We start from the raw sequence: 13334 nt of genomic DNA on the forward strand, positions 1-13334 counted from the left end.
TGGAGTCAATTTAAAACATCATGAACTCTTTTATTATAAGGCATGACATTGAACATCACATTCTGAGCCACGACAGCAAGATACAAAAATATTGATCAACACTTTTTTTTTTTTACAAGCATACATTCTTGATCACGTGGTTGTGATCGAAGCAGCAGGAGCGCCATTTTTATGAACCTCAGTTTGCTCCGTCCACATCCTCACGCATGCTACGAGTCCAGAGAGCCCTTAAGAAACATGGTCACGGAACACACTACAACACGTGGACATCCTGAGATGAGAGCATGCATCAGCTCTTGTTCCTCACTCAACGAAAAGATGGCGCGGAATGTTGAGTACGTTAAACTTCTATTCTACAACTGATACTAACGTTTGGCAAACATGTCATGAGATCTAGGTGAGTACAACAGAGAAGCTGTTTGGAGTGGGGTTGCTGCCGACTTTTTCATGGTAAAGAATATTAAAACAAACAGAATATTAGTTTGCTTATTAATACTTCATCAATTATTAAGGTTGTTTTTTAAATGGTATCAAGTAAAAGTGTTGGTAAACATACAAAAATATAGAAGTTATTGAAAAATGGGCATCTCAATAGTTACATGAGTAGAAAAGTATTTGTGACATTTCTGCATTATACTAGTAATACCTTTTAAGAAAACAGAATTGAATAAAGGATAAAGAGAGAAAGAGGATCTCGTTTCTTCCGTTTTGTTTCTATTTTAGTGGTTATTTCTTTCTTTTTCATTTTTATGCACCTAACTATTTCCACATTTTTTCAAAATCATGGCTCAAATGACATTGATGGTGTGTGGACACGCTCATAATACCTTTTACTTTTTCTTTTTTTTTAAATGTTGTTAAAGATTAAACTCATGCTTCATAATGTTGTCAGGGATAATTTTTAACTATGTATTTATTTTGACCACTAAAAAGGTTATTTGGGGGTTTTAGGAAAGTTACTCTGATGACTATCGGCAGTATGCAGAGGCATCCTACTTAGTTGCTAATAAGATGGTTTGGAAAACAAAAAAAACAAACAAAAAAAAGAGCTATTCTTCTTAGTGCATGTGGTGGAATAGTGTATGCAGTGCTGAGAGACTTTTTCCAGGTAAACCTGGTTATTTTTCTTTGACGGAGTTATTAAAATTATTTAGCGACCACATACAAACCCAGTTTCACTGTTGAGCATATTTCAAACTTTCAAAGTCAGGCTGCATGGTAAGTCAATCGCTGGGTCAATGATGACCGAAACCAAAGTGTTATCCAAGGTGGACAACAAACGGACACAAGAGCAACCAAGTTGGCACGTTGAAGGCAGCTAAGGATGTAGCAGAAGTGCAACACAGTAAGACAGAAGGATCTGTTCACACACTTGAGCAGGTGACAGTGGAGTGGCAGACACCTGCACTGGGAGGATGCTTCAGATGTGGAGGCTTCCCAGATGTAGTGTACCACAGCTGTCACAAGAGGGAGCACTTGGACGTGAGGTGCCGTGGACCCAAACGGACCATAGAGAACTGGGGAAATACAATAGGTTGAACATACAGACTGGATGATCAGGAGGGGGAAGAATATACAGGTAAAGGTTGATATTTAGTTTGAAATAGACACTGTGGCCAGCATAATAGTGACGATTAAAGATCGGATGTGAATCACCACATCAAACAATTCAACTGTTCATTGATACAGGCAATGAAGTTGGATTGTTTGGTACCATTATGGTATCAGTCACCTACAAGGAGCAAACAGTTCACCAAACAGGAAATGTCTCCGGTCTGACAGCCACTCCGACTTCATGAAGAATCCAAAAAGGTATACAATAAATACACAACAGGGTATTTTCCAGTACACAAGGCTTCCCTACGCAGGGTCTTCGGCCCCAGGCATGATTTACAAGGACTTCCTAAAGTAGGGGACAACCATTGGGAAAGAGTGACGCAAGCCATTTTCAGAATTTGGGGTCAGAACTGGAGAGACATTTAAAGGCAAGAAAGACATGTGTTTTCTTGGCTAGAGAATGTGTACCTCGGTTAGAGAATTAACCACAAGGGGATTTACCCAGTAAAGGACAAGCTTGAAGCTATTGTATCTGCCCCAGGGCAAGAAAATCAGATGCAGTTAAAAGCAGAGATGCTGAACTATTACCACAGGCTCTTGCCCAACATCCAATGTATTGGAGCCATTACATGAGGAAAGGATCTCACTAGAGGTGGAGCAAACAACAAGGCCAGGCGTTGAGGTTGGAATAAATCAGAACAACCTCTGGCGCACATTGATGAGACGACGCCCTTCGTCCTGTCCTGTGCTATGTCACCCTATGGTGAAGGAGCAATCTTGTCCCACCATGTTTCAGATGAAACTAATCAGCATTATAGTGCGATCCCTGTCATCAGGTAGCCATCATTTTTGTCCTTCTAAATTTTCACCAGTGCTTGTTTGAAGAACCTAACAATGTGCCTGATCATAAACCTCTGCTGGGTTTTTAGGGAGAGAGCAACTTGCAGCATCCAGATGCCCATGCACTGAGCAGACCTCCATCGCCAACTACTTCCAGTATTACTCCTCCTCACTGGGAGGTTGTTGCTCATGGAGCATACGAATGGCACACCACTGCAGATTAAAACAGATCCAGGAGTGTAATAGAGTGAGTGACCTATCACCAAGTTACGCAATGGTTATTGCGAGGTGTTTGGTTCACAGTGTCTACCGATACAACGATGCAGCTTTACTTCCCAAGTTATCATGAACTTAGTGTGGAAGAAGGGCGCATTCTGTGGGCAAGAAGGGTGATACACCCCATGGAAAAAAATAGGTAATTTAGGGGCTTCATGTCGCACATATGGGTGTCTCAAGAATGAAGTTGTTGGCCCACAGTTAAGTGTGGTGACAAATGTCATCCATGTCAGTCAAATAGTTCCTCTCCAGATCTGGCACAACTCCATCCATGGCAGTGGCCCAATCAACCAGGGATAAACTACATATATACTTCTGCGCAAAATGTTTCTCATCATCACATCCCAATTTTAACGACCTCTGTGACTGATTAACCTCATTTGTTTGGTGCTGAATTCGAGATTGTCTTAACTATGAATGTCTGTGACTACACCTTATCATCCTTTCTCAAATGACTCCGCTGAGCATCTGTTCAAGGAGGGCATTAAGAAGATGAAGGAGGGCAGTGTAGGCCCGGTTTCTTTTCAAGTACAGGTCAACCCCTCAGACCACAACGGATGCCACACCTGCAGAGCTGCTCATGAATCGACAGATCAGGCCCAAGTTCAGTAGGTGTGTTCAGAGACTGATCCAGTGTATGTGAGGGTATACTTAAGAATGGATTCCAGTAACACTACTTGAGAGAAGTGGACCTATATCATGGACAGTGGCACAGCAATACAGGGGACTCGTGAGACGACATGAAGATCAGACCTGTCGAAGTTATTATCAGGAACCCCAGGACAAAACGAGTGTACTTGATGATCCAGTACCACAACAACCAGCAGAGGCACAGAGTGCAGTTCAGGAGATTGTTGGACACAGAACCACGCTATCTGCAGCGAGATATAGCGAGATATATAGAGATTATATTTGAGTAAGATGTATTTGGGATGTTTTGGGGACAATTGGAGGGTGTTATATATGTTGTCTGGGTTCTAATTTTAATCACGCAGGTTCTGGACCATTACAAAGGCTCTCTATTGGGGGTCCTAGGAAAGTTACAGGTTGCTATTAGCTACTGATGAACATGCATGCAGTTGTAACATTAATAAACAACATTCCTGGAGCAAGAGGTTAGTCAAGACCGGAATTCATTACAGTGACTGATGGTTTTACTCTAGAAATATATTTTTAGACATTTATGGAGACATTTAAAAGCAGCAATACATGTTATCCGATAGAATGTTTCTAACAACACCTGTGTCAGAACAATGTATCTGCAATGTTGTGGAACCTCTGTTGCCACATACCACATGTACGCTTATAAAACCAGATGACGTCTCTTCTTGTTGTGTCAGTTTTTTGTTTTATCTTCTGTAAGTTGCAAAAGTCTCTCAGTACTTCATATGAAAACACTGTTTTTCAACCAAAGCAGTTTGGGGGTTATGTGACAGTAACACGCGGGGCAGGTCGTTCAGAAAAAAACAAAAAAACAAAACTCAGTAAATATGTACCAGGACTAGAGAGTTCTATGAAGTCATGACTGTTTAAACCTACCTAATAAGCGGAGTGTTTATCCGTGATGTTGTACACTAAATGACGTGAAACAGCAGCCCCACTCAAACATAGCTTTGGTTTGTGAGTCTCTGCTACACTGACTTTTGCATCCAATGGCAGAAAAAAACAAGCAAACTCTTCCATTGCTGCTCTGTGCTTATCCAAAGTTGTGGAGACGGAATGCAGACAGATTTTGAGGCTCTTAATATTGACAGCTCAGATACTGTCAAAGATGCAGCTGCACAAAATAGTGACGTCATCAACACGCCACCGTCTGATAGGCACGAGTCTGCAGAGCGAGCAGTGGAACCTGGATACAAATGTTTGTTGTCCTCTATGCTTCATTCTCGATGGTCAATGCAGGATTGCAGGAGCCTGAGAAATCATTTAGAATATTTATCATAACATACAACATATAATACATAACATTAACAACAATAACATGTTCTCACCCTTCCTGTCTTTCTCTGCTGCGTTGTCACTGTAGGACCAGGAGGGGGCGGTAATAAGCAGGCGACTCTGGCTCTCCCTCAGCGGTTTGGAGGGGAAGTGGCGACCCTCTGCTGAACTGAAAACACATTGAAATCAATTAGGAGATGACCAAATACTACTTGCATAGCATAGACTTGAGTTCAGAAGTTTACACTGAAATGTCACGTTTCCTATCTTTTTTCCAGCTCTAATATTTACTTTAGACTGAAATACACATTTTTATTTCATTTGTAATTCAAATTTTGATTCACGGATCACCAACTAAATAACTCTTAGGCTGATTCATGCCATAAGGTGAAGAGAAAAGAGTGTGTGTGTATGGCGTGTGTGCGTGTCTGTGTCTGTGTGTGAGAAACACCTCTTGGTGGTGAAGCTGGCGCGAGTGGGGGAGCATGGCTGTTCGGGGTCCACATTCACAAGACACGTTGGAAATGAGCAGCCGTCACCTAAACTGGAAATTGAGAAGTATAAACCAGTTTGACTCTCAGAGTGGCACTTCATAATCTAGATTGAATTAAGGAGAAATCATAAATATGAAAAGTTCGAGCTGATCAAAATATCCTGCGTTCAGAATAGAGGCAGGTGATGAATGGATCCCTGTGATCAGGCCTCTTCGAATGGATCTTAGTGTTTTGCCTGCTCACTTTAGCAACGAAGACAGCAACAGGTGGAATTACCTTGAGAAAATAGGAAGTGGCCAGTACTTGACTTCATCACCAAACACTTGTCTGAAGTTCTTGCTGACTCCCAGACTGAAGCCGTTCTTGTCTGTACCATGACGGAACACTGGGGCTCGCACAGCCTCTGAGAGATAAACAAAAGAATTTTGGGGGGTTTAGAGGATCAGATGATATGTTTGCAGGTGAAGCTAGTTATACAGCTTCTATTACAGTCTTCCTCTTCCTGGCCAGGCTTAGTTCAGCCCAATAAGACGTGACTGATATTGTGTCCTGGTACAACAAGGGGTCTTATAGCGACTACAGCCGGATATGTTGTGAGGAAGCTGATGGGAAACCTGACACCACTCACCCAGGGTGGATCTGTTCCTGCACACAAGCCAGCAGTGGTAGATGAAGAGCGAGCCCAGGCTGACCGAGAACATGGAGGCAGAGAAGAAGAGGAACAGGATGTGGAACTTGGCCTGAGTGTCTGGAAGGCCATTCTGTAGGAGAGAGGCGTCAATTAAAGTCCCTTAAGGATGAAGGAGGAGGAGGTAGGTGAGGGTCCATCGACTCTAGTGGAGACTAGTCAGCTACTGTATCAATTTAAGTAGTCATACCAGATATTCCTTCAGTCGGAAGTGTGCTCTACCTCCAGCCTTGTGAAAACACATAACATGGTGAAACTTCATTATGCTGCGCAAACACACACTCGTCGTTCGGACTCAAGACTGTCTTTGTCAGATGCTTCATTTCAGTTGATCATTCTGGACAGATTAGGAGCGAGATCTCCTCATGACGTATGCAGACGGTGCCGGATTCTACAACCACATGAAACTTTCAACTGTCACTAGGACTAATCACAGCCAACCTTAAGTAGCTGGAACGTAGATCAGTTTCATCTTGAATCATTTTTAAAATGATATTTGTATGTGACACACTTATTTTCACAGAAGAATTCGTCTTTACCAACAGTGTGAAATTATGATTCTCTTTTTCTTTTTTTTTTAAACATTAAACAGTGTTTCAAGAGATCATTTTAATAATGTAGTTAATGAAAATAAAAGTGTTCTACTTGGGACAATTTCTGTATCGCAGTTCTGCTACATAGAAGTCCATCTTGGCAAATTGAGTAAAAAGTGTAGATTTATATTTAAAATGACGTAGACAAACGTTTTATGTTGTAATAACTACATTCTGGCATATTTTTGACATCTACCTCTGCAATCTGGACCCTAATAAGAGAAAATTGGATGTTGATTATGGCTGTTCATACATTTCCTCAGAACATCTTAGTGTGTCTCATGATTGCGAGACACTCAAAGGAGACTAAAGGTCAAAAATGTATGTACCGTCCAGAACTTGATGAAAAACTGCAGATCGGTGGCGGTGATGAAGAGGCAATAGAGAAGCGAATACGCCAGGAAAAGCATGAAAAACTTATAGTTGGAGAATCCCACGCAGTTGTTCACCCTGCAGGGATCACATCACAGGAATCAAATCTTCTGATGGTGTTCACATCATATGTTGTATCTGTTCTTATATTGTATCATATTTTATGCTCACTATTTAAGTTATGTATTATTTAATTTAATTTAAATATGGACCTATCAGCTTTCGCAAATGTTTAAAATTTAGAGTTTAGGGTAACATACATACATACCAGGGACAGTGGTGATCCATCTTTAGAATGCATCTGCAACACAGATGATGGAAGACATGATGGAGACAAGATGGAGAGACACATGGTCAGCCATTAATGAATCTATTTTGATCAAGTGATTTCTCTGCAGGCGAGGGGTCAGGGAGTCGTACTTATCACACACGGAGCAGTGGTGGCATCGATCGGGCTTCAGCAGCTGGCAGTGGTCGCAGAAGCGGATCGCTGGGGAGACATTCCGTCACAGAGCTGCTCAACACTCGTGGACGAAGGGGGGATTGTACCTCCTGAGTTGGTGCGGGTGTTGATGGGAAGGTCTTTGGCGATCCTTCTCAAGATCTCCTGCTGAGACTCTCCGCGGTCCTCTCGCTCCAGCAGCTCTTTGTCAGAGTAGGACAGTTGGAACTAAAAACAGAAGTCTTGTGAGCAGAACCAAACTAGAATGTCTCAGTTAGCCCTCAAACCTAAGATCATAATCACATGACAAATCTTTATCCCATGACATGCTCATCCTCTTAATGTCATAACAAACATTCTGTGATAATTCATGCTGAAAAGGAATTCTATTGTTTGTTTTCACATAATTCATGAGCATGTGACCTCCAAAACAAATGTAAATCCCAACTCAGTTTTAATGCCATTTTTTGAATTGTATTTATATTGTGTCTATTCAAAAGTACTTCAGGAGCTAGGGCAAAATAGAATGAAAGTCATAATCATAAAATATCACGAGTGCTTTCGTCTACACTGGTAGTGCTTCCTGTGTCTTTCCTGTCTGTGATAGAGACTTCATTTTGGTTTTTTTTTTAAACAATTCCTTATGTCGAGGCATCAATTCGAGATGTACGTTACGGACGAGCAGCACGAAAGCATTTGGATGTCTTTTAGCCACGACAATTGAGCACTAGTCGATACGTTAAAATGAAATCGTAATTTTGCCTAAAACTCTAAAAAGGAACAGATTATAATCTTAAGAATACTTAGTAGACATGATGGTGAGTAGAAAATTAGTGAAGTTTGGAATTTAGTTGAAATATCACTTGAAATTATAGAGAACTGAACTATTATTACATAATAATATGACTTTTGTTTTGCTGTCACAAAGATCTCAACAGGATCAGTTTAATACTATGACCTCACGAGGGGCCACATAACTATGGTCAAAGAAATGCACCTATGTAGGCAGGGTGATATCTAGCTTTCATATAAGAAATTAGATTATTAACACGTTTCAAAATTTAAATTCATGACTATTTGTCATTGTTGTTTTTATTAGGTTAATAATAAGGTAGACTCACACACACTTAAGTCAAAGAAGTTATCAAGTCTGGATAAGGCTCATTTAGGTCTGGGTGTAAAAAGTTTCTGCGATCTTATGACAGGAATTTACGTGTTGTATTTTTGGAAGAAATCTACTTTTATAGCAGCAGCTTGTGCTGTTGCTCTCAGTCTCCCAGGGACGATTCATCGTGAGCTGGACAAATAAATAGCTCAACAAATCTAGCGATGACAATCAAATTTGCACTGACCACCACTATCACATGCTAGAGACGCACAGTGTCATATGAGGTTGTTTCTTTTTGATCTTGTTGAAATGTAGGAAGGCGTTTCGCTGCACACCGCCGGTGCAGTGGTCTGAAATATTAGAGCTGCAGCTCCAGGCTCTCCCACTTAGTCTAAATGCAGTGCTCAATCACAGCTTTCCCACAATGTGCAGTCGCACTCACCTCCTTCAGAGGGATCATGGGCTCTGTGAAGATGGTTCTCCAGTAGGCCCAGACGAACATGATGAAGACCACATGGTAGACCAGCAGATACATCACTAGAAGATAAAAATATATTTTTTAAGAGAGCTTAATGTGTGTGCATGTGTAGTTTTCTACATTAGTAGTCTCCCTTTTTAACTCTAACTCTTCTAATTCTACTCCATGTCTCTGAAATGTACAACATGGCAGATCCAATGAAGCTCCAGTCGTCTCCACCCCGACCTACAGATTAGCATCGATACTTGGTACAGATAACGTTCTTATATAAACAGTAGAACCAAGCCTTAAATACTACACCAATATTATTTTCATAAAACAAGAATCCTTCACTAAGTGAATAAATTAAAACCTCTTGATGTACTTTGTTTGGTTCAAATACATCTTGAAACTGGCTTCATTCATTTATTTTAATTTAAGTTATAGTTAATTATAATTTCGTTTTAAAAAATAAACTTAGTAAAAAAACATTCCAATAAAAATAAAAAATGTATTCCCAAGGCATTATAAACATGAAGAACATTTGTTGAGCGCTCACCTTTCTGTCCTGTATCCTGGATAGATTCTGAAAAAGAAGCAGGTCATGATGTGATCATTGATGTGTGGAAAACATGTTGGACTGCTGATCCATCTGCTCCTGAGGCGGGCAGGACAGTTGATGGTGATGCCACTTATCAATCCTGACAAAAGCTTTCTTTAAGAATACCTCTTTTTACTGGATCCACACAAAGCAGCAACATTAATTTAGTTTACTGGCTGATCCTCGGTCAGTTTCATGATTGGTAAGAACTATTGAATCTTGGTCTGTTCAGTCACATTCATGGTTAACTGGGGATGGTTGGTCTCCCTTGCTTTTTTTGGCTATGTTAGCAAATATTGATAAACTTAAAAAAGCACTCAGGGAGTGCAGACCTCTCCCAAGCCTCTCATTTGAATCCACATTGTGATGTAGTATTTACAAAATGTTACTGCCCGACATTTATTTGATCAAATATCATTAAAAATCATTTTTATAATTTTAAATATCAATAATATAGCAGTAGAGTGCTGGAACACGCTTGCACACCAAACAAAGTAGGAGCTGTGCAAGTTCAAGAATGCATATAAAACACACAATACATGATTTAAAGTCGTCAAAGAGGAGCGACATATTTTTTTATTGACTCAAATGAATCAGAAATGTCAAATAAATTTAAGATCTTCAGGCAGCATCATGACTTGCTACCATTGCTGTGTGGTTATAGTTATTATTAGTGTGTTTTACTGGCAGACAAAAGCATCATGAAATGATGTCCGGGGTCACCGGCCTGCAGCTCTAAAGTATGACTCTGATGATTGTATATTTAAGATCAAAGACTGAGGTTTTATTTTTTACTTGCTGCATGATTTTTTTTTTTTTTAAGCAGTAGAAAACTAATCCAAGTTTCACAGTGAAGTTTTTGGACTGTAATTTTCTTTTTTTAAACACCTCTCGTCGTCCAATAGTGTGATCCTGTAAGTAACGGCTCACTCAACAATGTGCAGCAAGATATGAATGCAGAAGTCAAAGGTTTAGAGTCATCATGACTGGAAAACTCTTCTGACAACACAATGCAACAGTGACACCTATGAACCACTTCTTTGTCTGACTTTTGACTCATCATAACCCTGTTACAAGACTATTTCTTCAATTGCTTGTCGTTTTTTTAAGCAACTCGTCAACTCACTAACATGGACACAACAGTGAGGAGTTGAGCCAAAAAAGGCTAAAATCGAGGTTCCTGCCAACAGTCGTGTACGGGCCGCCGTGCCAGCAGAAGCCCACGGTGACTGTGGAACACATATGCCACTGTGGACATGAATTTAAAGTCACATTCTCATAAGCTCTTCTTCTTAAAAAGCAGCGGAGAGTTTTGGGGGCTGATGTCTGGATGTGGAAAGTGGGTCGGCTACAGATTGCTGGGGGTGAATTATGTAAAGCAGACAATGAGATTAACTGAGTGGCTCAGTGAGAGAGTATCAGCTGACGAGCACATAACTGTGTCGAGAGCACATGCTGGTCTGCTGCTGTGTTGCCTTCCATGCTGGTTAAAGGGGTTTCATCTTGCAGCAGTTGATCAGTTGACATAAACGCTGATCAGGGGTCACGCCAGGACAGAGGCAGCAGAAGGTGAACCCACACTTGGTGTTGGGAGATTGTATTCAGAACAACAGCCTGTCCTCGGCTGGCTTCATTAAACTCTCTCCATTTCACTGAAAGGAGGAGACGGAAGCCACAACCAAGAGTGCTAACCAGGTCACTGCTGTTATCTAGAGGGAGAAAGTTGCATTCTGCTGACGTGCCATTCATAAATCAGGCCGCACATTAAATAGTAAACAAAGCCAATCAAACGGGCTATTTGAGACGAATAATAGAGATGTGAATACTCAAGTGTAGATGTTTCTGTCCAATGTCTGACCTAAAGATAAAACAACATAATGCTCTTACAGTAAGACTTCAAGATGATGGGGGGAGGGGTCTCATGAATTGGTAATAAAAGTCGGCTTAATGAACTGTCGTATCCATATAAACAACACAAACACTTACCTATACAGAGCTGCATCACGTATGCGTAGTACGACCACGCCACGATGAGGGCGATGAAGAGGACGGGGATCCAGTACAGAACTCTCTTGCAGCCACGCTTGATACTACGTGAACCCGTCGGTGCCATAGTCTACAAGGAGAAGATTGAAGGAGCACGTTCATGTGTTGACCTCCTCCTCCTCCTCCTCCTCCGTTCCTCCAGGAAGAGTGTCACTGCATCGCCGCTTGAACCAGCCGCTAAGTTCCCTCCAGCCTCTGCTGCTGCTGCACTGCTCACCACTACTACAACACAGCAGACACACACAGCAGACAGCGCCGCCCTCAAACGCCTCCCTGCTGGTTGCTATGACGATCCTTGGATGCTGCAAGCCTGGCACATTTCTCACCAGGAGCAGGTTCAACGGGTTTGTCTGCTGGAAGTGTCACAGAGCCAAATCTAGAGTGAAAAATCCAATTTTAGCCACATATTGTACCGACCTTTAAAGAATGAATAAATTGATGAGCATTTAGAAGGTTGTGTGCAATCATCATAATCCATCACCTTCTGACATATTGCAGGGTGCAGTGAAGGTGTTTTGGGTTTGAATGAAGGTAAAGAAAGTAAAAGCTTGTGACTTGTGACTAGAAGATTAACCAGAAAATCGAGCCTTGTTTTTTTAGCCTCATCCTAGAATATAATCCTAATCCTAATGAAAAAAACGCTCTTATCAATCATTTTACTCTCGATTTTACCTGCACTTTTGAACAAAACTGTCAGAATTTTATCCCGTCAGAATCAACACCAGCACATAATCCCTTAAGAAGCGGTAAAATCGACCACCAAATTGTTCTATATTCTAGAACACCCAATAGGTATCGATGGAACTGCTTTAAACTAGTTTAAATCTTACCTATAAGACAAAAAATATATGTTCATGTCAACCACCACTAAACAGACACATACTAAGGTGTCCCACAAGGTTCTGTTGTTCTGTTCTTGGTCCAATCCTTTTCACAATCTATATGCCCCCACTGGGGGACTTGATTAAAAGACACTCTATTAACTTTTATTGTTACACTAATGACACCCAACTCTACATGTCAATGAAGCCAGATGAAAGAAATCAACAAACACAACTACAGACCTGTATTACAGATATCAAGTCCTGGTTGACCAAAAACTTCCTTTTACTGAACTCGGACAAAACTGAGGTTCTACTACTAGTTGGTCAACATCTCAGACAATCATTAACTAATGATCTAGATTTTCATAATAGACTTGCTCCTGCTGCTAGCACCACTGTAAAGAATCTGGGTGTTTGCTTTGACCAGGACTCATGATTTAACTCACACATAAAACAAATCTCACCAAGTGCTTACTTCATCCTTCGTAACATTTAATAAATCAGACACTTCCTTCCTTTAGATGCTGCTGAGAAACTCATCCATGCTTTTTGTAACGTATGTAACTTTTGTAACTCTCTTCTGTCAGGATGTTCTAAGAAGTATCTCAGAATCTTCAGCTCATTCAGAACTCGTGTCCTGACTAGGACTAAGAGGCGCGAACACATTTCCCCTGTGCTGTCCTCTTTACATTGGCTTCCAGTAGAATTTAGAATACAATTTAAAATACTTATTTTAACCAACAAAGATTTACTTGGTCTAGCACCAACATTCATAACAGATCTAATCCAAATTTATCAACCTTCCAGGACTTTACGATCCTTAAACTTTGATCTATTAGTTATACCTCAAGTCTAATGTTTAAGAGTCAGATTAAAATAAGATTTTTTTGATGAAGCCTAAAGTAAGGGTTGAAAAAACAAGAGGAGTTGTTATAGTTCTGCTCAAGGTTTCTGCCCTCCAAAAGGATTTTTTTCTCACTGTGACTCAATCCTCGTTGAGTTGCAATGATGTTTTTCTTTTCTCCAATATAGTCTTACTCAAACTGTAAAGTGTCTTGAGATAACGTCGTTATGATAAGACACTTCATATAAAGTTGA

The 13334-nt window shown here is 40.7% G+C and overlaps 1 protein-coding gene across 2 annotated transcripts; it reads right to left on the minus strand.

Moving 5' to 3' along the window:
- Window positions 1-9: 9 nt before the first annotated feature.
- On the minus strand, window positions 10-11706 carry zdhhc2 (zDHHC palmitoyltransferase 2). Of its 2 annotated transcripts, XM_087799581.1 has the most exons (13): window positions 11353-11706; window positions 9325-9351; window positions 8751-8845; window positions 7308-7428; window positions 7179-7248; window positions 7027-7059; window positions 6716-6836; window positions 5984-6022; window positions 5734-5866; window positions 5382-5508; window positions 5063-5155; window positions 4665-4780; window positions 10-4587 (listed from the first exon to the last, which is right to left on the minus strand). In XM_087799581.1, the coding sequence occupies exons 1-13, from the start codon at window positions 11477-11479 to the stop codon at window positions 4547-4549; spliced, it is 1143 nt and encodes a 380-aa protein (XP_087655707.1). In that variant the 5' UTR covers window positions 11480-11706; the 3' UTR covers window positions 10-4546. The 2 variants fall into 2 exon arrangements, with proteins under 2 accessions (XP_087655707.1, XP_087655709.1); XM_087799583.1 differs by lacking the exon at window positions 5984-6022.
- Window positions 11707-13334: the final 1628 nt, after the last annotated feature.

Source organism: Callionymus lyra, chromosome 9, assembly GCF_982586985.1.
Source record: "Callionymus lyra chromosome 9, fCalLyr1.hap1.1, whole genome shotgun sequence".
NCBI lineage: Eukaryota > Metazoa > Chordata > Actinopteri > Syngnathiformes > Callionymidae > Callionymus > Callionymus lyra.